The sequence below is a fragment of the Cnephaeus nilssonii genome, assembly GCF_951640355.1.
Source record: "Cnephaeus nilssonii genome assembly, chromosome: 3".
NCBI classification, from domain to species: domain Eukaryota; kingdom Metazoa; phylum Chordata; class Mammalia; order Chiroptera; family Vespertilionidae; genus Cnephaeus; species Cnephaeus nilssonii.
In genome coordinates, this window is record NC_137074.1 from 17,353,653 (window position 1) to 17,380,330 (window position 26,678).

Sequence of the window (26,678 nt, forward strand, 5' to 3'; positions counted from 1 at the left end):
GGCCATACTAGTACTGTATATTTTTTCTCTATTGTCTAGCAGAAATAAGATACTGAGGACTTGTAAAAGGTACTTTATCCAATTACTTCTCATACATTTCACACTGTATGTTTTTGGGGGTAAGAAAGTAGATCTGAAGCCAAATGGCCGAGTTTAAAATACCCTGTGGACCACACTTAAGTATGTAAAAGTTTAATACACTCAAAATTCCAGTTACTCTGGCCAAAAGTTTATGTTCCAGAAATATTAACTGACCATCTTAAAAGTAAATCCTGCATGTTGGGATAGGTGGTTAGGGAAAGCATTCCTCCGAGGATTCTAAGGAAAACTCGCTGAAGAAGTCAGTGTGAGTGGGGTCATCCACGGAACAGCGGCTCTATATCCCCTTTGGCACTCAGAGACCCTGCTGCACAGAGAAATTTTGCAGCTGGGCAGAAGAGACAAGCATCTGGCTGAGAAATAACACCATAACTCAGAGCAACTTCTGGCCTCTACATTGGCCTTCCACATTGATCTTATTACATTTCAACATTTTCTTCTGGAAAAGAGATTCAGTAAGAGAAGAAAAAATATTACGGAAAGTACTTCTGACACAATGACTAAAGCGAATAGCCTTCAGATGTCTCCTAGGTGCAGAACATGCTACCCTCCAATGCAGACATGGACTGCCACGGAGAGCCTTCTTGGGCTCATCAGAAACCGGGGTAACGTTCTCTCTCTCCCAACAAAGAAGTTACCAAAATATCTGGACTATTTCTTTATAACTGGTATAATTAATAAAAAAGATAAAAGTAATTATCAATTGCCCAGCTGTCATGGCTTAGTGATTGTCTACCTATGAACCAGGAGTTCATGGTTCAATTCCCAGACAGGGCACATGCCGGGGTTGTGGGTACTGTCCCCAATGGGGGATGTGCAGGGGGCAGCCGATCAATGATTTTCTCTCATTATTGATGTTTCTATCTCTCTCTCCCTCTCTCTTCCTCTCTAAAATCAATAACAATATATTTTTAAAAATTAATTATCAATTGGTAGAGACACAGGTTAACAGGGAAGTTTTGTTAATAGTGTTGAGTGACAATAAAATAGGTCATTGGGATACCAAAGAATAAATATCTTCATGAGTATAAGTGCAAGTGGGGGACAATGTCCACATTAGCAGGGAGAAGAATATTAGGCAGATGGCAGAATATTTCCAGAGTTTTCAGCTAAAATAAGGACAAATTATGAATAGGTCAGAACTGATTTTCTATTTATAACTGTGAGCAAAGCCAAACAAACAAATACAAAACAAATCCATGTGGTCATAGAGATCAATATTTATACAACCGGGTCCAATATCAGCAGAATTTAAATAGATGTGTTTTTAAAATATACATTTAGTCATAGGATAACTAACAGCTTATGTAAGGATTTGTAAAATGACTATAAAATAAACATGAATGGATTTTTATATATTTTTTAATTTGGAAGAATAACTTTAAATTTGGTTCATGTTTTAAAGAATGATGAAAGGGTAAGTACCAAAAAAACTCTGTTGAGCGGTGTTTATTTCTCTAAAAACATTCATAATTAAAAAGGAGTCATAAGGGTATACATTTTATACCAACACAGCCTGGAATGTTAATATATATACTCCACACTTCCTTCATAATTTTCATTTTAATCACATCTGTTCTAAATTAGAACCATATTAGATGAAAACTTTCATGTGTCACCAAAATCCTTGAATAATTTATAAACTCCCTTGATGACCTCCACAGAAAAAAGGAATGTACTAGTATACATAATACACTGCATATAATTTCAGAATGATTACTGATTATCCTATCTAATAAAGAGGGAATATGCTAATTGACTGTCCCACCCTCAAAGATGGCGGCGACCACAGCCAATAAGGAGGGAATATGCTAATTAACTGCCCCTCCCTCAAAGATGGCAGTGCCCACAGCCACAAGATGGCAGCACCCAGTCCCCTCAGCCCCGCCGGGGTTGCATCTCAATCTCCAGGAGGGCTGGGCCTCTCTGTGTGCCTGCCTCTGGAGTCCCCCTGTCCCCTCAGCCCCCCAACCTCCCAGGGCTGGCCTGATGTGCAGGCAAGCCTTGGATGTTGGCTGCCCAGCCGCCCAGGGCCAGCTGAGGCTCAGGTAACCAGGGCCGGCCGAGGCTTGCGTTGCCGGCAGTGGCAGCAGCAGAGGTGTGATGGGGCGTTGCCTTCCCCTGATCGGCTGGGTCGCCTCCTGCCCCTGAGGGCTACTGGACTGTGAGAGGGGGCGGCTGGGCTGAGGGACCACCCCTCTAGTGCATGAATTTTCATGCACCAGCCCTCTAGTCTTATATAAAACTTACTCTTTGATCCCAATTTAAGGAGTTCTAGTCTAAAAGAATGGTCCTAACTAAATAAAGTGGGATCTACTAATGTTTCTGACATTTGACTAGTAGAAGAAACATCTGGTTTTTTGCCACCATGTTCCTGGAAACATACACAGCATTTTCTTAGGCACTGGATGGGGTGGGATGGTTGTAGGGGTGGGCCGAGTACAGAGCCAGCAGCCTGTCTCTGCTTGTGCTCCAGAAATGAGTCTGGAATTCTCTTATCTTTTCTTTGCTCTTTCCACCTTCTGTCACTCATTTTCTAAGAAGCAACTACAGAGGGTTGTCTGAATAGGATGAGAAGAGAAAAGGCACCTTACCCACTATGTTTTTAATTTCCATTATAGAAAACACAGAGAAAAGAGAGCTTCAGATTCTTATAAACTAGAGGTTCTTATAAACTAGAGATTCTTATAAACTAGGTAAATGAACTAGTTTTGTAAACGAACGAAAAAAAACCCTTTAAGCATAGTGTTTAAATAACTTGAAGTAGAAACCTCATTTTAAGAAACTTAAAGTCTTTGCTTTCTACTTTATAAACCAGTATTATGATCCTTCATGCCATCTGGAGAAACTTTATGGTTTTAGGGGCACAAATATGTGTCCTGGTCATATACAAAATCTTGAATTCTCTCTGATTAAAATCGAAGTTAAAATTACTTGTCATGAGTGATAGCCAAGTGTCTTTCATGTCAAGTTTATCAAAATCAGTTTATAGAGTGGACAGAATTTGATTCAACTGTGGTCACATTTCACAACTGCTTGCAATAATGACTACTCTACGTATTCATTTTATATGTATGCAACTTATAGATGATAACTGCACAGTAGAGCATTAGAGACTTGGCTGCACTTGTCTATTTGCAAGTCACTTACCATATTGGGCATCTCATTCTCTTCTCTGTTCACATCTTGGCATCAAGAGTTTCCTTTATCTCAGAAGCAGTAACAGGGTCCTGAAAAGTATTTTAATATTATAAAAGTTTGCACTTATGCATGTACATACAGATATGTCCCCAAATAATGGTCAATTTTTAAAGACTTTCAACATTTATGAAGAGATTGAGGTCTAGAAACAATTAGCAGATTAGTAGATTGTCTCTAAGAACACTTGATTTTTATTGAATGCTGTTGAGACATCGACATGTGCAGAGTCACCTTTGAAAAGCGTCAGATTTGCATTTATTCTTTTGTTCCTAGGCTAACAGCTGGGTGCTGTTGTTTTTTAAAGCACCTATTTGAGGTGCTAAGAGGTCCTCATTAGATAAATTAAACAAACACAGCACTAAGTTTCAGAAATGAAGTGTCAGAATAGATACATTTTTGATATGAGGATTCTTAAGGGAGCAATAATAGTATATCGCAAAAAAATGTGATGATCGCCCTAGCCAGCTTGGCTCAGTGGATAGAGCTTTGACCTTCGGACTGAGGGGTCATGGGTTCAATTCCAGTCAAGGGCACAAACCTGGGTTTTGGGCTCAATCCCCAGTAGGGGGCATGCAGGAGGCAGCCAATCAAACTCATCATTGATATTTCTATCTCTCTCTCTCTTCCTTCCTCTCTGAAATCAATAAAAATATATTTTATTGATTTTTTACAGAGAGGAAGGGAGAGGGATAGAGAGTTAGAAACATCGATGAGAGAGAAACATCGATCAGCTGCCTCCTGCACACTCCCTACTGGGGATGTGCCCGCAACCAAGGTACATGCCCTTGACCGGAATCGAACCTGCTACCCTTGAGTCCGCAGGCCAACACTTTATCCACTGAGCCAAACCAGTTTCGGCAATAAAAATATAGTTTTTAAAAATGTGATTATCTTTTCTGCCTTAGCATTTTGGGCTTGATTAAAAACTGTTTTACTTTTGTTACTGCCTGAGATAGCAGTCTGAGTGACAGAGAGGAAATGCATTATTTTCAAGAGATTCCCAGCTACTTTCATTCTAATTTTACTTTCATTCTAATATTGTGAATGAATGAATGAATGAATTAATAAATGAATGAATAAGAAATGCCAATGACCGCTGTGTTATAGTTAGCATTATCATCCTTGGGAGGAGCATACTGTTTGCAGAGCTGACTAAACTAAATGAAACAAAACAAACAACTATGAGAACAAGGACAAATCAGGGTTGATTCAGTTGAAGTCATTTCAACAAATCAGTATGCAGTATGGCACTTGGCTGGGTTAAGAGGACCACAATGATCACGTGGGGGATTTATAATCCATTGAGGAAAGCAATAGAGACATGTATACAACTAATAATAAATTATGAAACAAAATTAATTGCAAACTTGAGAGTCCTTTAATTATTTTTTAGTTGATTAGGGTAGGGATCATGAAGATTTTATTTGAACTGTACCTAAATGAAAACTCATCATGCACAAACATGGAAATAGAGAGGGAGAGCAATCCAGATTAAGAGAATAGTATAGGCAGGGACAAAGTGTGTGATGGGCAAACCTAATTAATGTATTTAACCTCATCCCAATTCCAGTATCGGGGGCAGGATAAATAAGTAGTTCACGTTCAAGGGGGATTTGATCATTTTAGTTTGATGGCTAATTGAGTTTGAAGTACCTATGAGAAATTCCGATCCCAAATTTGAGGCTCTCACAAGTAGCAGATTAGCTATTAGAGAATCATTTGCACTATTTGAGGGCAGTTTCCATGACGTGGTAGTGAGAATTTGGGTGTAGTCAACTGGTCAATGCAGAAAATGGTGAAAATGAGTGGAGAAAAAAGGGGAAAAGCAGGGTGGGGAAAGTTTTCCAGAGAGAAAAACAAATTAGAAAATAAAGAAGGAGGCAAATAACACCAAAAACATCTTTCACAATCTTAATTTAAAAGTAGCATGCTTTAAATGCGGTTTCTTTGTGATATTCATAGAGGAGGGTGCATCAATCAAGCTTCAGATTTTTCAGCCAGAGCAATGAACAAAGCACTTCAAAGCAATTAAATTTTGGCATGTGAGTGGCCTGATACTACTACTGATTATCAAGGGGTGCAAAACATGCAATGTATGCAATTTAAGAAATACTTCCAGGGACATAAAAGCATGGAACAGACTGAGAAGTCTCAGAAGGAAGGTGGGGATGGGGGTGAGGGGGATAGAGTTATTAACCCAGGAACATATATGCATAGCCCCGGGACACAAACAATAGTGTGGTGAAGGTCTGGGAGGGGCCAGTGCAGGGTGGAAGGGGTCAATGTGAAAAGAAAAAGTAATACTTTTAACAATAAAGATAAATTAAAAAAAAAACTTTCATATTAAAATAATATTTTTTATAAAAGACGCATATTCATGTCAACAGACTTTGCTGAATTTTGGAACACACTCTCACTATAAAACTTTAAAATAAATAATACAAAACAAAATACCTGCAAAGAAAACATATAAGATATTTTCTAATTTTTTTCAAAAACCCTCTAAATTATATCCTCTTACCATATGGAAAGTAAGGCTAAGGTTATAATTCAACAAAGCATTTGGAGAAACAAATGTTTTCCACCCAAACAATCTTGACAAATATTCCTAAGACTTTGAATATACTTCTCAAAGGATATGATCATGCTTACACATTAGACAACCTAAAACTGACATTCTACAAAATAATTGGCTAGTTCTCTTTATTATTGCCACGTCGTTACAGGCAAAGAAAGGCTGAGACATCGACTTGCAGGAGACTGAGGTGATTTGGGGATTGGATCCTCAACCAAGAAAAGGGACCTTAGTCACCTGGCCAGCATGGCTCAGTGGTTGAGCATTGACCAATGAATCAGGAGGTCACAATTCGATTCCTGGTCAGGGCACATGCACAGGTTGCAGGCTCAATCCCCAGTGTGGGGTGTGCTGGAGGCAGCCAATCAATGAGTCTCTCTCATCATTGATGTTTCTATCTCTCTCTCCTTGTCCCTTCCTCTCTGAAATCAATCTATGTGTGTATATATATATATATATATATATATATTTTTTTTTTAAAGGTTCTTATTGATACAACAAAGGAAACCTGACTAGTCAATAGAGTAGTTAATAGAATTGCTTCACTGTTAATTTCCTGGTTTTCAAAAGTGTATCTCAGTTACATAAGATGTCAACACTTGGAGAAGCTGGCTCAAAGCCATAAAGAGTTTCTGCAGTATTTTTCAAACTGTTTTATAAGTGTGAAATTATTTAAAAGTAGAGAGTTAAAAATGAAACATTTCTCACTACAAAAACAAAAGGGTGAAGAATCATATCTGAAAGCAGTAAGAAGCTAAAATTTGACTATGTAATTGTATGCATCATATTGCTTTATAAATTAAAGAAAAATAAATTCAACCAGCTGAGAAGGGGCCAGGACCACATAACAATATGGAGTATCCTATATAATAAAAGCCTAATATACTAAGTGTCCGGTTGTCTGGTTGTTCATTCAATCAATCAAAGTGTAATATGCTAATGATATGCTAAGGCCGCTCAACCACTCACTATGACATACACTGACCACCAGGGGGCAGACAGTCGACTAGTTGACCAGTCACTATGATGTGCACTGACCACAAGGGGGCAGATGCTCCAATCGGTAGTTTAGCTTGCTGCTGGTGTGGGCCGATTGGGATTGAGTGAGATGGGCCGGATATGCCCTGGACCCCTCCCGCAGTCCCTCCCCAGCTGGTCAACCTCCTGCATCCCTCCCCGGCCCCGATTGTGAACCTGTGGGGTCCCTCAGCCTGGCCTGCACCCTCTCGCAATCCAGGACCCCTCAGGGGATGTTGGAGAGCAGGTTTTGGCCTGCTGGTGGAATGACCAGTTGCTATGACGTGCACTGACCACCGGGCGCAGACGCTCAATGTAGGATCTGCCCACAGGTGGTAAGTGCACTCCCAAGGAGGAGCACCATGGGGAGCAGGCCTAAGCCATCAGTCGGGCATCCCCGAGGGCTCCCGGACTGTGAGAGGGTGCAGGCCATGCTAAGGACCCCCCGCCGAGTGCATGAATTCTGTGCACCGGACCTCTAGTGTAATATAAACTGGTAAGAAAATACATCAAACATGCCTGGTTCTAAAGAAAGACACCCCTTGTTTACATGTAAAGTAGCCTGTGTTGTATTTCTAATAAATAGAAACTCAGAAAGTGATTTTCCATCTTTTTCATGTGACTTTTTTGAGTGTAAAAAAAAAGATAAAGTCCAATTTTGAAGTTACTCCGTCATTCAATTTAAGTACCTACTCAAAAAAGTACCTACTCAAAAAGACACTGTCATAGGAGAAATATGGTCTGTGATTATGAAGGGCCTCATTGAAGTTCGTGGACTATTTATACGTGCTTCTCAATAATAGTACTTTATAGAATGACTTAACACAAAGAGGCAAACCAAGTCTTATTGAGACACAGAGAAGGGAAGAATCACTTGGATTACCTTGCAGAGCCTTGGACAAACATTTGCGCACCGTGGAGAAAATGAGAAGGTATTAGGGAGTAGCAGAATCATGTGAAGGCAGTGAAGGATTCTGATAGGTCGTGATGGAGGCATAAAGAAGAAAGACAATTTGGGAAGAGGAAAAGCCTGAGAAATATTATGGGATAGAAACTGGCAGAGCTGTTTTGATGAATTCGAATGAGAGGTGGAAGAGCTGGAGGGTTGGAATTTCCATGAGTGATAGGATATGAACAAGACAGTTTGGAGCTTAAAGGGCCTTGGGGCTCCAAGGAAATTACATGCTGCAAGTAAATACTAACCCCTCTCACATTTAAGGCCAATTCTATTAAATACATCTCTATCCACAAATTCAGTATATTTTCATTGAACCCAAAGTATAAAATATGCATTGAATTGCCTGCTCCAGAGAGATACTGACAAATTCCAAAGATGCTGGATCTTGAAAATATGTTCTAAATGTATTGTTTGTAAGTAGCCAATGACTATTCACTGCCCACTTCTAAAAGATGCAAAATTTTCAACTGGTGTGCCACAAAAATGTTAAAAACGTGCAATCCTCACTATGTAGTCAAGGGCATTGACCTCTTTTCCCTTAGATTGTTAAAAAAAAAAATGACAACAGCCAACACAACAATAGCCATCCTGTGCGAATGAATCAAAATTATACACATTTTTTTGTCAAATCAGCAAAAATATAGCATTTTTTTGGTGTGCCACAGAATTTTAGTTATTAGTTTATGTGTGCCATGAGATGGAAAAGTGGAAAATTGCTGCCTTACAGGATCTTTCAGCATCAAGCTGTCCACTGAGGTTTTACAAAACAGAAAACCTCTTTGTTAATTGGATATGGGTTTCATTCTAGCAGCAACTGCTAAGATATTTTAGCGGCATTTTACTCCAGAAAACACTACTTCAGAACATGTTAATTGATGCTATGCCAAAAAAAAAAAAATTCCCTTAGCAAATTAGTTTGGTAAACATTGTATTAAGGAATGACAATCAGATTCCTTTGCTGCAGGAGTTATCAGAATCTTGAAAACATAATGAGAATTATAGAATTTAACAAGGAAGGAGATAATCTCCATTGTTTCACACACCCGGTAGAAGTCTAGTGATGCAAGCGTCCCAAAGAACACACATTTGAAACCTGCACGTGAGGTGCATCTCAGCTTCACCTTATTTTAAGTCTATCGCATATTAGGTAGAATGGCTTAAGCAAATGTCTGTGAGGAAAGAGGGGTGTCTCCAAAACAATTTGATAGGACTATAGGTGCTATAATTCCTTTTTTTTTTTTTTCATTCAATGCTATCAGGAAATGTTCTCTCCTTAGGAAACTTCCTCTGCTTTTAATTCTAGGTAGAACACAATTTAGAGAAACTTGTTTTGATACCAAAAGTCCCTGATCTTGTCCTAATCAAATAGGCAGGCTTTGCAATCTCACATATAAAATAAACTCAATAAAACAACATTGAGCTATATAACAAATATTTATAACACAGAGGAGATAGTTTCCTTTGGTATATGTTAATCCATTTATTTTGAAGGGAGAGAAGAACCTTAAAGCAAAATATCTACCACATGACATCACAATAATTTACCTAATTGGGATAGAGGGGGCTATCCCAATTAGGTAAATTATTGTGTGTGTGGGATGACATGGTTATAGAACTGTTAGAAAAAGACAGTTTTTCCTTAATACTTCTAAATCCCCTAAATAAAAAGTTGTGTTAAAACATACTTTATGCTTTCTTTTGAAGGGTACATGGTGTCTGCCATATGTTTGGCAATTCTGATCATATACGTGAGAAAGGATAATCTTAGTTTTGCTTAAGTGTGGCTGCAAACCAAAAATAATTATGAATATGTAAATTGCCTATTGAATGTGCCAAAAAGCCTTAGTTAACATATGTATGATTAAGAAATATAATGGCAGATATGATAAATAACTGTAACCTATTATAATTATTATATATATATATATATATATATATATATATATATATATATATATATATTTCTATCTCAATTATAAAATGTATATTTAGGATTATACTACATCTACAAAATATGTTTTTCTCTGCAAAACAATCTGATGAGTGCCTGGCTGGCATGGCTCAGTGGTTGAACATCAACCTATGACCCAGGAGGTCCCAGTTTGAGTCCCAGTCAGGGCACATGCCTGGGTCACAGGCTCTATCCCCAGTGTGGGGTATGCAGGAAGCAGCCGATCAATGATTCTCTCTCATTGATGTTTCTAACTCTCTATCCCTCTCACTTCCTCTCTGTAAAAAATCAATAAAATATATTTGAAAATAAAAATAATAAAAAATAAAATAAAAGATTTTAAGATACTCAATATTTTAACTAGTACTAGTATGTTAAAAAGTTTATTTTAATTAAGGAATGCATTTTAAAGGCTAACAGTAGAATTAATTAAGCTAAAATATAATATCTATATATAATCTCATTTATGTAAGTGTAACTTTATATCTTTAATAAATCATACTTGGGTTAACATTCAATAAATAAAAATTAAAGTCAAACAACAAGAATATTAGTATATCTAAAATATTGAAAAACCAAGCAAATGAAAAAGCCAGAAAAAATTCACAGTAGTGAAATTCCTTGGGATGCTACTTGAAAAGTAAATCTAAATGCAAAGATAAGGAGAAAAAAAAAAGATGAAGGGTGGGAGGGGGGAAATAATTTTTTTTTAAATAATAAAAATATATACCTTCATGTAACACTAATATATATTATTAAAAGTGTACCCACCCATAAATTATAAAGTAGATTTAATGTGTATATACTTAATGGTGAAATAGTAAGGTACTTTGTGAAATCCTTATGACTAAACAATATTGGAAGCTACTTGTGTCATGAACAGGAGAGCTGATATTTTAGAAGAGGAAGGAAAAGTTAAAAGGGACATTGTCAAATTTTAGATCATATGTTTATATTCTAGAGAAAATAATACATCTGTCCTAGAAAAATCTGTTCTAATTCTAGGTAGAACACAATTTAGAGAAACTTGTTTTGATACCAAAAGTCCCTGTTCTTGTCCTAATCAAATAGGCAGCCTTTGTAATCTCACATTTTAAAATAAACTCAATAAAACAACATTGAGCTATATAACAAATATTTATAACACAGAGGAGATAGTTTCCTTTGGTATATGTTAATCCATTTATTTTGAAGGGAGAGAAGAACCTTAAAAGCAAATTATCTACCACTTGACATCTTTTATGATAAAGAGAAGTTATTTATTTAAATATTTGTATATGCATTTCTTTATTTAAAGTTTTAGTTGCTATACACTTATTTATCTAGGCCAACCATCAAAAATCACTTACAATTTGCCAGCCCGGCATGGCTCAGTGGTTGAGTATTGACCTGTGAGCCAGAAAGTCATGGATCAATTCCAGGTCAGGGCATATGCTTGGGTTGTAGGCTGGATCCCCACTAGGGGGCATGCAGGAGGCAGCCAATCAATGATTCTCAACATTGTTGTTTCTATCTTTTTCATCTCTGAAATAAATAAAAATATTTTTTAAAAAAATCACTTACAATTTGTTTTTACTTCAAACTGTCACTAGTTATCAACTCACAATGTTTATTCCTTAAAGGAATCACTTAAAAACTATTTTATAAAGGTTGTTTTAATATAGATTAATAAAAATACCATCTGAATCTTGCATAAATATATTTCCAATAATCAGAATTAAAACCTGTGGCGAGCCCTGACCGGTTTGGCTCAGTGGATAGAGCGTCGGCCTGCAGACTGAAGGGTCCCAGGTTCGATTCCGGTCAAGGACATGTATCTTGGTTGCAGGCACATCCCCAGTAGGAGATGTGCAAGAGGCAGCTGGTCGATGTTTCTCTCTCATTGATGTTTCTAACTCTCTATCCCTCTCCCTTCCTCTCTGTAAAAAATCAATAAAATATATTTAAAAAAAAAACCTGTGGTGAAACACTATTTCTCAAAACAAATATATTTAGTAAATATAAATTATAAACATATCTTTAAAGGCACTTTATGAGCATAGTATGAGTACACATTACTATTATTAACCTTTCCCTAACCATTCATTCTAAATTCTATGTAGCCAAGGTCTTGATTCAGGATGGTGGTGGTGGTGGGAGTTGGGGGGGGGGGGGGGGAGGAGGAGGGAGGGAGATACAGAAAAAAAAAAAAAGGAACCTTTCAACCTTTCAATGCTCCAATGTTAGCCTATTTAGAGATATCATCCTCAAAACATATTATATTTTAATTTGTAATATATAAAAAGATGATTATTTCAATGTAAAAATATTCTTTATAATTAAGGAAAATGGTTATTTGGGGGAGAGGTTATCCTTTGTAAACAACAAATTTGCAGATTTTTGCAACTTGAAACAACATCAAAGCAACCAGCCTTTTTGTTATGCTGGGTGCCAAAGGTTGGAAAGCATAAGTCAAAATGTCTTCATGAGACCACCTGGCATTTGTTTCTTTTAATACCACTTGTTTAAGGCATGGCAACAATCAGGAACAAAGCGCCACAGTGCACAGTGCACTTTTAACACCCCATCTTGCAGTAATTGTTCTTTGGGAAAAAAAAAGGGGGGAGTGTTTAGTTACTGAACTGCACATGATTTTGGAATAGAAAAATCCAACTACAAAGGTTAGCCATACCCTCTGGACTGACAGACTTCAGCTTAGAAACTAGAGTTAATGGACATAATTTTAAGTCAATTATCAACTAATATATCAAATACATCAGCTTTTATGCAATTCGTTAGGTATCATCTAGGCTCTGTACTATGTTCTTGGTTAAAAAATATTCAAAATATTCAAAACAGTGCCTGATATATTTTAAGCTATTATTTTTAATATGATTTTTATGACAGGTAATAGCGGATTGAGGGAATTTCAATAAAGTTCAAAAGGTAAAAACGGTACTCCTGTTAGATTTTCAAAAGTTGAACTGGTTGAATGAAATTTACATAGACCCGAATTATACAGACGTAAAAATAATTTCCTCTCTAATTATATCTTCTCAGTTATGTGGGAAAATTTTTCAATTGGAACATGAAGGTGTTTTTCCTTCAATTTTCACGTCAGTGTATGAAATATGGCCTTCCCTGCCTATTATCACTTCTGCCTGGTGACTCCTCCAGTGCTATAAATAGTTAGAAAGCTCTGAAAGAGAGACGGTCCACTTTAAATTGCACATAAATGTATTTTCCCCAGTAGCTAGTAAGTATCAAAGACACCAAACAAACACAACATACAGTTGATGTGCTTTAAGAAATTGCACTCAGAGAGAATGTTCTGCAACGAATATATCAAATACATCAGCTTTTATGCAAGGAAAGGCGACTAGTTCCATGGAAATTACCACAGGACAAAGACTGGCATTGTGCATAGGAAGAGGACCAACTGAGGACACAGAAACAAGAAAATGAAACAAGGTTTCAAATGAATATCAGACACCATGTTTTATTTGCTTGTTTGTCTCTCTTAGCAGCTCCTGGATAGATGTTTTATCAAAACCCTAAATGGAGAAATTAGTAGTAAGCATCAGGACCACACAGTGATTATGTAGCTTTAAATTAATTGCAGCTAATCTATTTTATGTTTGTTTATATATGCTTATATATAACTATTTAGAATATTATAAATTAATTAGTCTAGAGTGTTGTTTTCCTCAACTAATTTTTCTGCTGTTTGTACAAACACTCACGCCAAAAATGTTTTCTGAACTGGGGTTCAGAATGTTCAGACAGCCTGGTCAGGGTCGCTCAGTGGTTGAGCATTGGCCTATGAACCAGGAGGTAACGGTTCGAATCCTGGTCATAGCACATGTCCAGGTTGCTGGCTCAATCCCCAGTGGGGGGTGTGCAGGAGGCAGCTGATCAATGATTCTCTCTCATCATTGATGTTTCTATCTTTCTCTCCTCTCCCTGCCTTTCTGAAATCAATAAAAATTTATTTAAAAAAAATAAGAATGTTCAGATAAAGTAAAAAAAAAAATTATCTTCAGATGCTGATGGAACTGATGTTATTCCTGGATAGATATGCCAAACTTTGCACTAAATTTCTAACTCAACAATCCTTCAGCAAAAGTATGTCATGATGGTCTTTATCAAACAACTAGAGGCCCAGTGCACGAAATTCATGCATGGGGGGGTTCCCTCAGCCTAGCCTGGACCCACTCCAATCCAGGACCCCTTGGGGGATCAGCCCAAAGGGTCCTTTTTCAGCCCCAAACTGGCAGTTAGACATCCCTCTCACAATCTGGGACTGATGGCTCCTAACTACTCACCTGCCTGCCTGCCTGATCACCTCTCACTGACCCCCACCAGCTTGATCACTCCTAACCACCTCTGCCTGCCAGCCTGATCACCCCTAACTGCCCCCTGCCCTGGTCACCCTCACCTGCCCCCCCTGCTGGCCTGGTCGCCCCCAACTGCACCCCCACTGGCCTAGTTGCCCCTCACTGCCCCCCCTTCCAGCCTGGTTCCCCCTCACTTCCCCCTCTGCTGGCCTGGTCACCCCATGCAGCCTGCTGGTCAGTCGTTTGGCCGTCCCTCACTAACCCCCCTGCCAGACTGGTCGCCCCTTGTAGCCTGCTGGTCAGTTGTTTGGTCATCCCTCGCTAACCCCCCTGCTGGCCTGGTCACCCCACGCAGCCTGCTCTTCGGTTGTTACTGTGAGGGTGTCGTGACCAATTTGCATATTACCCTTTTATTAGTATAGATATCACCAAAAGCAGTTTTTATTATTATAAAAGTTGGGGGTGGGGGTTATAGAATATATTCTCTAGTATACACATGCATCAATAACTTGAATAATGGAATCATCCTAGAAATATATAGATACCATAACTACGATTAGAGAAAACATGTATAGAACTATTAAACTCTTTGACAAGTTTCTTTGACACTGGCCGGGAAAATAAATTATTAGGTAAGCTATCCCCTGTGCCTATAGTGGGTAAACAAAAGAGAAATGGGATAGGAAGCAAGAGAAAACAATGAAAAAGTAGTTGCTGAGAGAACAAGGATGTTCTAGGAAAAGTATTTAGAATTAGTAGCAGTCGGGAGTGGGAGGCCGGGGCAGACACGGCTGCTCTGAGCTGCATTCCTAAGGAGAGTGTGGTCAGAGGCACAAGCCATGCTGGAGGCTGGGGGAGTAACATCTTCTCCAGGGTGCTGTCCTAGCCCCTCTGTTCACACATCCTTCCAGGAAGATTAAATATAACTACTTTCTGGAAGGAATCCTGCAACTTTCCCAAGAGAGCTATGGCTCAGGTTCAATATTTTCAAGAATCTGGGTCATATGTCTGGATTGTAAAATTTATTTCTATTTCTCCTAAACTAGAATGTGGGCTTTCTCAGGGTTAGAACAATATTTCAGTCAATGTGGTATTTCTCAAGCTTAATAACAGTACCTAGAATATAGTAATCACTCAAAAATATCCTAGTGTTTGTTCAACAAAGACCTATACCATTTATTTAGTCTCTTCTTAGATTTTTTTTTTTTTTTTTTTTTTTTTTTTTTTTTTAGGATTATGTCCTTTGTTATCGTACTTAGGACAGCTATTTTAAGCTTCGTCTGAATTATGTAGACTAGACATGTTCAAGGGCCCTTTACTTCCTGAACTTTTCCTAAAAGGTAAAGGAACCCAAACTTTCCCTCTAAACGCTACTCCCTTATTTCTACGCACACTTTCCTGGTTCCATGTTTCACTCTCTCTATACTTGGGATTAACATATTCATGCACCCAGAAACGATCACATTTTCTTTCCATTGTCTCTTAGCCTTTTAAACTTTTCAAAGTCTAGTTCTGAAGTGATACAAAACAAGCAAAGTAAAACAGTGTCGCATAGTTATTGTTAAAACTTCAAGTCGCCACAGCCATTCTCTTAAAAACTGGAATGATACAGAGCTAAATGGCAAGCCGCTATACTTCTGCCACTGAACCAGAAATGTCCCCAAAAGTCAGCCTTGGGAAAGGGAGGCTAAAAATAGCCGATAACCTAACAAAATCAAAGATGAATACATACTTGTATACACACGCAAACACATATGCTTCTGCCTACATATCCTTGTGTCTGTGTCCACATGTACACACATACATATCATGCATATTGGAATAAAAGGTCACAAACAAGGCTCATTAATCGATGGGTATTTTAGGTTAATGAGTAGCTTTCTTCCTTTAAAGTGAGACGATGGTAGTGTAGAGGAAGTCTTGGGTTAATAATGCACAGTACCTAGTGTGGGGTCACCCTGTGGGAGGACAGGAGACGTAAATAAATCTCAAAGCAGGGTACGAAGAGGACAAATGGGATGTGACCAGGAAATATTTTCTCCACAAATTTAACAGATGTAGAAAAGTCAGAAGCATAGGCAGGGCTTGGTCTAGTGGAATATATATATATTTTTATTCTGACTTAGATTGAGGGTGGAACGGAGGGAGGGAAAGTGGTGAGAGGCTGCAGAGGTGCCTGGCTGTTGACGCTGGACCGCTTCCTCCTTTTGGACACTGTGGCTTTCTCAGAGGTGGTGAAGGAGGAAACCCACTGAAGAGCAGGAATGGAAAGCAGCGGGTCCTGCAAAGCCTGGGCTCCTCTGATGTGGTGCTGGCAGGCCGCCGCCCAGGGTCGCGAGGTCACGGCCTTGGCGCGCCCACCTTCCTCCGCAAGTGAGCGCAGCAGGCTCACCGGGCGAAGGCTAGGACAGGCTGGCGGTGCAATTCAAATGGCAACATCCTGAGGTTTCACCCACGGGCGTTAAATAAAGAGGGACACGTTCTCTCTGGCCTGTTTACCGAAGTTGTGTGCTTAAAATAAAACCGGCCTTTTCATCTTAACAGCTAATGGCTTATGGCAGCTATAAACAAAGTATCAGTGTGAAATGTAGCGTTTAGTCCGAGTGGCTCGGGGTCAACCTTATTTAGCAGCACAAATTATGTATAAATGTGGAAAAAGACAGGTGGTCAGTGAAGAAAAATATACTGGCCGACCTTTTTTCCTTTGGATGTCAGAGCTGGCTCGGTGGCAGTGATCAGAGAGAGGTTGCTTGAGGAGAGTAAGAAGACAGGGACATGGGACGATTCTTTAGAGCCACGAGCAGTCTTGCTTGCCTTCACTTTGCTACACTCTATTTTGATTGTCACTGATGTTCTACAGATGTTCCAATGAAAGAAAGTTTTGGAACGCTAATATCAACTGCGATGCTGGTTTTACATGGTTACATAGTGTAGGTGGACTCGCCCTGGAGCCAACCTCCTGCGATCCCTCCCTGGCCAGCCGTACCTGGGGCAGCACCGTGGCTCGAAGGGTGTATGCAGAGTGAGTAGGTAGGATCCCTCGGCATGGCCTGCAGGGGATCGGGCTGAAACCAGCTCTCCAACATCCCCCGAGGGGTCCCAGAGTGCAAGAGGAAACTCGGCAAAGTTGCTGTCATACAGGGTGTGGAATGCAATGCAAGTGTGCAGTAAACCAGATTTGGGCCGACAGTGCCCCAGCAACAACATAACCCACGGCCGAATCCATGGTGGAATCGCACGGCCCCGTAAGGAATCAGGCTCCCTCCTCTCTGGTTCCCGGGTGCATCAACCGAGAACCACCGCTGCCAAGTCACTGCAGCTCAGCAGCTCCTGCATTGATCATCTGCCCCCTGGGGGTCAGTGCACATCATAGTTACTGGTCGGACAGAAACAGCCTTTTATATATATAGATAGATTATTGTTTATGAATTATTGTATTACGTTCCACATGAACAACGGTAAACTTACTTTTTCCCGACCCTGTATATCGACATATTGTGTCATTGTCCTGATTTATCAAAGTAGCTGCTCTTTCCCCATTCATATTTCATCCTTAGAAGAAGGGCCCCTTCCCAACAGCTCTGGAAGGGCTCTGTTCAAGTGCCATGTCCCCCAATAGTCTCTCCTGTCCACTGCCAAAACCCAAAGGAAAACAGGCCTGTTAGATAGTCTGGCAGCTGTCATTCCCCTGACCTAGGAGCCTGTGAGACAGCAGTGAAGAGTCCTCTAGCCTCTTTGGGGTATCCAAATCTCAGTGGCACTTTAAGTACAGGAGTCAATAATAGCTGCTCCCAACTTTCCATTTCTACTACTACTACTATTGTGTTTCTTCACTTAATTCATTCACAAAATGTTTATTAACGATCTAGTCTGTGTCATGCTCATAGTAAACAATGATGGACACAGAACCTATCTTCATTTTAATTATAGCCATCTGCCTTACAAAAATAAAAGGCTGGTAAACTGATTAAAATGCCAAGGTTTTCAATTACTTAGCCTGTAGACCCCTTTGGTTCAATTTCAAGGGCATATCCATTTACCTCCTCTAGCAGTATGACAGAGCCTGGGCAAAAGGAAAGATGCAGGCTTCTAGAGGGTCCTGGACATGCCCACGATCATACAACCTCGATGGAAAGGCTGGTCAGACCCTGTAGGGAGGCATGGGACAGGAGTTGGCTGAAGGCAACTGCCCCTGCCTATACTTTTCCAAACAAGTCTGAACCCCTGGGTATTTACTGGAATCTTTACTCTTAGTCTTTAGATGTCCTTGCTTAAAGGACACTGCAGACACAGGTGTCTTCTCAAGGATGCTTACCCTGCTGATAGTATCTAACAATTAATTTTAGTTCAAGCTGCTATTATAATAAAAGCCTAAGGAGACAGCCAAACACAGCTGTTTGGTTTCTCTAGCCAGGCAGTCCCTTAGGCCTCTCTTTCACAGAAACATGTGTCGGAGTAATCATTCATCCATCGCTCAGGATCTCCTGGTCAACCCTGGCTAGTGGTGTTTCATGTGAGGAAGAACACAATGAGATATGGCAGAAACCTCAAAAATGAAAGTAAATGCGCAGTAAGTCATTGGAGCCTGCTGGGGATTTCCAAATTTGAGGGAATTGTTTCTCAGCTAAGGAATTTATTATTTGTTATGCTTCTTAAAAATGTAAATATATTTTCCATTAGAAAAATAAGTCTATTTCTAAAAGTAAGGGGAAAAAAGTTTTTCCTGTATTTGCCTAGGAGGCATCCCCTTTCCCTGAAGGAATTAAGAGCTGAGATCCTTGAGGGGGATGTGGTAGGCAGTTAGATAGACCTGAGCAGAGCAAGGATGATAGGCCAACTGGAGGATAAATAGATAAGACTCTGAGACATACTTCTCACCACTACAACTGCTCTGAAGCTAGCAATAGAGGAACCTGTGTAGAACTAACCTTTACATTTTGCTTTGTAGGAGTTAGGACACCTATTGATAATATATAAAATTATTCCATTAACTAATTAGAAAGAATTTATAATTTTAATGTAATTGAAGGTATAAAGGAAAAAGAAAGTAAAGTAGACAAACTGAAAGGTCTGTGCAAGTTACAGAAGGTATTTGCAAGTTACAGAGGGTTTGTGCAAGTTAAAGAAGAATTAGAGTTGAGGAAGTAAAAATAGGTGAGAAGGAATGTAAAGAAAGGGATATGACAGGAAGAAAGGATATTGGAGTAGGAATACTTAAGAATCATTGTGAAAGTTGTAATAATATTTAAAAAGTTATAGAAGGGTTGTGAAGAGAAAGCTTAAAAGGAATTTACTACTATAGTACAAGGTTGATGGATATCAATCAGTCTAACTAATCAGAGGGGGGAATGACAGTGGGGGGTGGGGGTGCCTATAACCTAATAGACAGAGCAACTGAATTAATCTGAAAAGTAATCATATTATTTTAAATCTTACAACACATATACTTATGTGAATAGGGGGTTAAGTTTCTTATATGTGAATAGGAGGTTACGTTTTTCATAAAGTTAATTTTCAAGGCCTGTGTGAATGATTAAGGAGCTAATTCAGCTGTGAATCCAGCAAGCAGAACAGATAAGCAGGGTCAGACCGGCCCACCAAAAGTCAAAACATCATCTCATCCCCTGATGACTAATTACAATAGCTGATGTCTGCATGCCCCCAGGCCTGCACATAGCTAAATTCCTCATCCTAGCCCCTTCCCCTTTATAATTCTGTCCCCTACACCTTGCTGGAAGGCAGGATTTAATACTTATAAGTGCTCTGTCTTCTTAATCAGACTAACCATTATTGTCATTGTAACTTCTTTGTTTTTCTTATAGTTTGTAAAATCCGGAACGCAGTGATTGCCCTTCGCAGACCCCAACATTCCGAAGCAGAAAGTTCGCTGCCTCCCTCTGACTTCTGCATCCAGCAAGATCAGATCACAGATGAGGCACTAGGGCCTAGTTCTTTTCCTGCTACTCCAGTGGTTTTCAAATGTTTGTTTCATTTTACTTAAATAGTAGCACTCCTTGCTTAAAATAGTTCTTGCTAGAAATTCCAATATGAAAACAGACAAAAATCTAAAGTTACCCATTGGAATCGGACCCAAAGTCTGCTAAGTCCTCACCCCTTTGCAGTCACTGTGTCACTCAGGGGCAGCACCCTCGGGCTCCTGGGGACAAAATATTGCACTAATTCTCACATCAAGGTCAAAGAGGAAGAAAGCTCTAAAACACTTAGAAAACTTAAAATAGGTGCTTAGTGCTTGCTATGGGCTGGATATTTTTCTCCCTATTCCTTCCCCAGTCATATGTTGAAGCCCTAATACACACTATGGTTACATTTGGAGGTGGAGCCCGCCTGAGCTCATTAGGTTTAGATGAGGTCAGGAGGTTGAAGCCTCTGAGAATGTTATTAAAAGAGGAGAGACCAGAGTCTGCCCTCTGCGATGTGAGGATCCAAGGGGAAGGCAGCTGTCTGCAAACCAGTAAGAGGGCCTCCTCAGACTCTGAATCTGCCAGCACCTTGACCATGAACTCCTCAGACTCCAGAATGTGGGGAATAATTGGCTGTTGTTTAAGCCACCCAGGCTTTGGTATTTTTTGTACAGCAGCCTGAACTAAGGCAGTTAGTTGCACTGTTTTTGCACTTAACTACATATAGGACCGAAGGAAAGGAGGATTTCACTAAACAGAAGGAAGAAAAGACATTCACTTCATGTTATTAAAACTGGCATAATCATTTTTTTTTCCTCCAAAACAAATTTTAACCCTTTGCACTCGCTTGCTTTTTTCTCGATTCCTTTATTCTAATGCTAACCGTGTCGAGTCACACTCGACATCCGAGTGCAAAAAGTTAATGAAGGGATTTTAAATCTTTTCAAAAGAGTTCCAACCTTTGCATAATGATCATCACAAGTCTATAAGTACTGCATTAGTATAGAAAGGAAACTCAAAGTCCCAAATGAAATTTAAAGTCATAGCTATATACTCCTGGGGAAACAAAGTAAAGGACCAAATAACAAATTGGTGCAGCAGAGTAAACCAGAAAAACAAAAAGTTATTTTTTTTTTAAATCTGTAATTAAAATGATAGTGGAAAGGGAAGATTTTAAGTACTTTGTGATCCTTGTGTGCTTTAAACTTATGAGATTTTTCAGTCTCTCCAATTAATCCATTTCGCTCTTTTGTATGAGAATGTACATTGAGTATTAGAACAAATGTAGATAGTAGAAAGTTATATTGCTTGTTAGCAGATATATGGACATTCATTGACAAGAAATTCCTTCACACATAATAAATATATACAAAACCTCTTGCTCTTGTAATAGAGCTTTTTAGGTGCCCATTTTTCTCCCTTAAATGAAATGAAGGGATGCTCTATTTTGAGTCTTTTGTTACTTTATCTTCCACAGGTGTTCCAATAGTTGTTTTAAAATCGTAAATATGAACATTGATGCAGGTTTTTTTTTTTAGTATTTCTTTACATAGTGTGGATGGTTCTTAACAACTTTCCATAGCAATATTTATCAGAACTTTTTCTCATCCCCCACAAATATTTTAAGAAGACGAAAATACTTTATTTTTGACATACATGCCTGAATCAATGTTAGTATCCCTATGTCTCCAGTAGGAATAAGATAGCTCGTTAGGCTTTTCACACACACAAAAATACCTGGTATATGACAATTAAAAATAATCCAGTGAAGTCATTTTGAAACTATTGCTCTACCTCTTACTGAGAAATTTTAGATGGGAAATGAAAGCATTTAAAATATATTTGAATACTGGCTAAAATTGGGAGAGTTCAGTTTAAGAACAGTGCCCTTTGATTATTTGTTACAGGTCTTCACTCTAAATTAATTATCTGTGATCTCAAGGATATCACTATCTCCTTGGATCTGAGTTCATCATGTACATTGAAAGGGTTGGACCAGACTGCTTCTAGGATATCCTTCTATTACTCTCATCAAGGACGTCCACAATTAGGATATGATCCTTACACTTGGGCTCTAAAGAACCAGAAAATTTGATATGTCAAATAAAATTTTTCCTTATGATCTTCATCATGTTGATCTCCACTATTGAAAGAACACCACAGGTTAAAAGATAACACCAAAACGCATTGCCAAGCAAGCACATTGTGATTCTTCTTCAACATTTCAGCTTCTCTACTATTCCTAGCTTAAAGGAAACTTCAGCAATAGATATACTCATCTATTCAGTCACTATACCCTGAATACACATCATCACTTTGGCATCATTGGCTATCCTATGCAAGACCTCTCATTGGAATGTACCTCTCCCTTCTTGCAAATGTCACCTATACCCAAGTGCTAACTCAGATACTTCTTCCTCTGTAAAGTTTTCTTAAGGAGATATGCCAATCTACTTATATCATCTCTCAATGGTTTCAGTTGCCTTTGGGATACAATTCCATGTCATGTCAAATACAACATGACATACAAGGCTCTTTGTGATATGGCTCCTGCCCTGGCCTCATTTATGAACACATTTATACTGATAATTAATAATAATTTATAGTATACCAATGAAACAAAATGATGAATCAGACAGACCAGATCTCTGTCATCATGAAACTTGCATTCTAGTGGAAAAGATAAATGATAATATGCAAGTAAACACATATATTGGGAAAATAATTTCAGATAGTGATATGAAGAACATGTAGCTGAAATATATAATACAACTGAGGGGAGAGGGTGGATCAAGAAACATGCTTTGAGAAAGGGATATTTCAACAAAGACTGAAGAATAAGAAGATGTAGCCAAGTGAGACATCAAGGGAAAAGCGTTGCAAGAAGGAATAATGTCAAAAGCAAAAATGAGCTAGGTACAACATATGGTTGCAGATGAGCTCAGAGAAATAGGCAGGACTAGGTCAATCAGGGTCTTATTGGGTAGGCCTTGTGGAATTTGAATTTTTCTTAGGGTATTAGGAAGCTACAGAATTATTTTAAGCAGATGGTGTCATGCTCTGACATATTTTTAAATGATTGTTTTGGCTACTATGAAGATAATGGATTTCATTGTTATAAAAATAGAAATTGGGAGAGGAGGCCACTGCTGTAGTAACTCCATTTCCAGTCACTCCTACATATCTTCACTTTTCCTTGGCTGTAACTTCCAGAATGTTTTTCCACTAATATAGAAGAGTTGGAAATGGAATTCTGTTTCATGGGTAAGGATAATATTTTGAGCAGTGATATTCTGTGATTTGGAAGTCAAATAACATAAATGTTTTTTAAATGTAGCAATATCAGCTGGGATAAATGTAGCATTTATCAATTCATTTCATTTATTCATCCACTAAATATTGGTTAAAAGTTAACATGTATCAGGCACAGTGATAATTTCTGGGATTAGAGAGGTGACAAAAATAATATCTCAATAAATACCAAGAGTAGCTACAATATACAAGACATTTACTATGTGGTAAGCTTTTCACACACTCTTCACATACATCAACTCACTTTTCTCACAATAGCTCAATGATCTATATGTTATTTGACATTTTATAAATGAGACTAATAGAACAGAGAAGTTAGAGACTTCTGCATGGTCATTCACCTAGTACATGGAAATACAGAATTTGGAATCTAGGCACTCTAACTCCAGAGCCTACACTCTTATCTATTCCATAAAAGCTCTTTGGAAAATAAAACACACAATGTCACTATTTTAAGGGAACCTATTATTTGTTCATTAAGATAAATATTAAGCAAAATTATAAAAAATATGGTAATAGCCAATGGTCATGGATTTTTGATAAAACTGAAATATTGGCATCCCCTTAATAATTTCAGCAAGTTAAGAACGCAAAAAGATATGAGGATATAAGAGCAATGGATTTGGCTATTTAGTTGTGAATTTGAACGAAGAATGTAATGAAATTGGAGGAAGAAATGGAAACAAATTTTTCTTTAAGAATAGAAGGCTCTGAATAAATTTGGAGAGGAAAAATAAAAAGTTTTAAAATAGGAATAAATAATATACATAGAAGTCCCTCCAGGTAGGGATGATCTAACTTTAGGTAAAGAAATTATATTTATAACTAGAGGCCCGATGCATGAAATTCTTGTACGGGAGGGGGGAAGGGTCTCTCAGCCCAGCCTGCACCCTCTCATAGCCCAGGGGGATCGGGCCTAAGCCGGCAGGCAGACATCCCTCTCGCAGTCCAGGGCTCTCACAGTCTGGGACCCCTCGCTCCTTACCACTCACCTGCAGCAAAGGCGGGAGAGGCTCCCTCTACTGCCGCTGGCTCGCCATCCGTGAGCCTGGCTTCTGGCTGAGTGGCACTTCCCCTGTGGGAGCACACTGAGCACCAGGGGGCAGCTCTTGCATTGAGCGTCTGCCCCCTGATGGTCAGTGTGCGTCATAGCAACCAGTCGTTCTGCTGTTCAGTCGATTTGCATATTAGGGTTTTAGTATATATGATTTGAAAGAAAATTTTGTCAACTAGGTTTTGAAACAAAGAGCAATGAAGGTGGACCAGAAATAAAATGAGGTAAAAATTAAAGGTAGAATAAGGATTTCACATAATATGGCCATATTAATAGAAATATTTTATGGGACATGGATCCATCCATAACTTAACAAACATCCATCTGCCTATGTCATTTATTCCTTGCTGAAACAATACTGGAATAAGACCAGAACTATGTTGCTTATAATTTGTCATGCTCTATAGAAATATTCATACTAATGTTAAGTATTTTGTATATTAATTATTGAACACACCATCACATATAGTCAGCTATTATCATTTTGTTTTCATAGACTTTCTAAAACACTGCAACTCAATAACCCCTTCAGCCACTGTCAGATAAAGTCAGTCTAGTTGAAATGCCTGATAATTTCAATCAACGTCAGAAGCAAGTAAAATAACTTAACAATGGTGTTTTAGAAGGGACTATTCAAGTATGGTAGCACACTTGCTATCACCTAGGATTTAGGGTAATTTCATATTGTCCCATGTGGCTAAGACATGTCCACATGATAGATCATTTACGTCTGAATATACATAACTCAAAGCCATCTGTGAAGTTATGAATGAATGAACAAATATGGAAGTAATCACAGAAGAGATTGAGAGAGAGTGAGAATGTTACCAGAACTTCTCCATAAACCCGGTAAATGAATGCACCAATGTGTCTGAGCACTCATTACTCCACGGGGGATTGGGTGTCACCCACCATCATCAAGAATAGGTGTTGGCATCACATACAGCTCATCCATCATCAGGCTGCAGCAGTGTTAACATATGCTGCTTTAGTGCTAATCGTGTTTGTTTTTATAATCAACGTTGATCTGCCCTTCATCGTGCCAAAGAGATAAATGTTAGCTGAGAAGAAACAAACCCAGAACATAACATTACGTATTCAACCAGATTCATGCGTCAATACTCCCACACCCAGGCAAATTCCCATGGCTCAGACCTGAAGAATCTCAAAGATTTCAAATTCAAGATCTTAGGATAATTTAAAAGTACAGAAAAAGCAAGTTTTTAAGAATTACACTTGACATGAACTATTGGGAGAACTCTTGGTTAAAACCTTAAATTCTGATATTGATTGTATGCCACTGATTTAACTATAGATCACCGAATCAATAGCATTCTATTTAACAGAAGCTATTTAGAGATTAGGATTTAAAGGCAACTAAATTTGAATAATGGACAGCCAGTCTTGCTATTCAATTGTTAAAGTATAAGATGTGAATAAAATGTTTTGCATTTTAGCAAAACCAAGAAGCATATAATCAAGCCTGTATAGCAATGTGCCACAAATACTTATTGATTAGGCTCTGTCTGATTAAGTGTAAAGGCTAAATACAGTATCCTCTCCTCTCCCCCTCCAATATAGTTGCAATTTTCATTATGTTTATGACTGGACTTCAGTTTAACAAATGAGAATTTGTTAATTAAGTAGTTCATTCCGAATCTCTAATTTACCATCTGCAAACCAACTGTTAGTTCTTAAACAAATTTCCTAAAATGCTTAGAGAATTTTTCTTCTTAAATGTTTACTTTGTTTTTTGTTCTTATGTCAACAAAAGTTTTGCTAAGTAAAACTATTCAATGCAAACTTTTTGCAAATATGATAATTCCTAAATTAGGAAGTAAACAATGGAGGCTGTTAACTATCTAGCTGCTAAAATTACTTGGCTGTAATTTTAGCAGCTAGATAATTTGTTATTGTTGTTTTAAGGTGTGTTGTTTTTGTTGTTGTTGTTTTTGGTGTATATGTACTTGCTATGACTAGGGATTAGTCATATTGCATCTTCTTTCTCACCCAGCTTTTTGCCAAGTCTTTCTCATTGTGCTCTTTTTTCCTTCCGGTTCTGGGTTGGCTTCCACTCTTTGTGGCTTTTGCATTTGACTTTCAGGTCTGTGATTGTAGTCAATTCACTATCTTATTACTCTTTTTGTATCTTTCCTGTGCACTGATCTAATTTGCTCTTGAGACAGAGAATTGCTTATGTGATGAAGTTAAGTAACTTTCCCTCCAAATTGTTTCCTTCTTTTATAGTCTAATTTTATTAGAATATTACTTCTT

General features: G+C 38.5%; 1 protein-coding gene across 11 annotated transcripts in view; it reads right to left on the minus strand.

Annotated features, from left to right (window-relative positions):
* The window catches only part of LOC307094044 (uncharacterized protein), a 322,974-nt gene that overhangs the window by 160,978 nt on the left and 135,318 nt on the right, over positions 1 to 26,678 (minus strand). For 6 of the 11 annotated variants that reach the window (XM_079762508.1, XM_079762509.1, XM_079762505.1 and 3 more), the window contains exons 5-6: positions 11,151 to 11,325; positions 3,250 to 3,329 (exon numbers count right to left, since the gene is read on the minus strand). In XM_079762508.1, the coding sequence (XP_079618634.1) occupies positions 11,213 to 11,325 (113 nt within the window). In that variant the 3' untranslated portion in view covers positions 3,250 to 3,329; positions 11,151 to 11,212. Of the gene's footprint in view, positions 1 to 3,249; positions 3,330 to 11,013; positions 11,326 to 26,678 lie in introns of those variants that run through there. The other 5 variants (XR_013813029.1, XM_079762512.1, XM_079762511.1 and 2 more) reach the window with 2 other exon arrangements.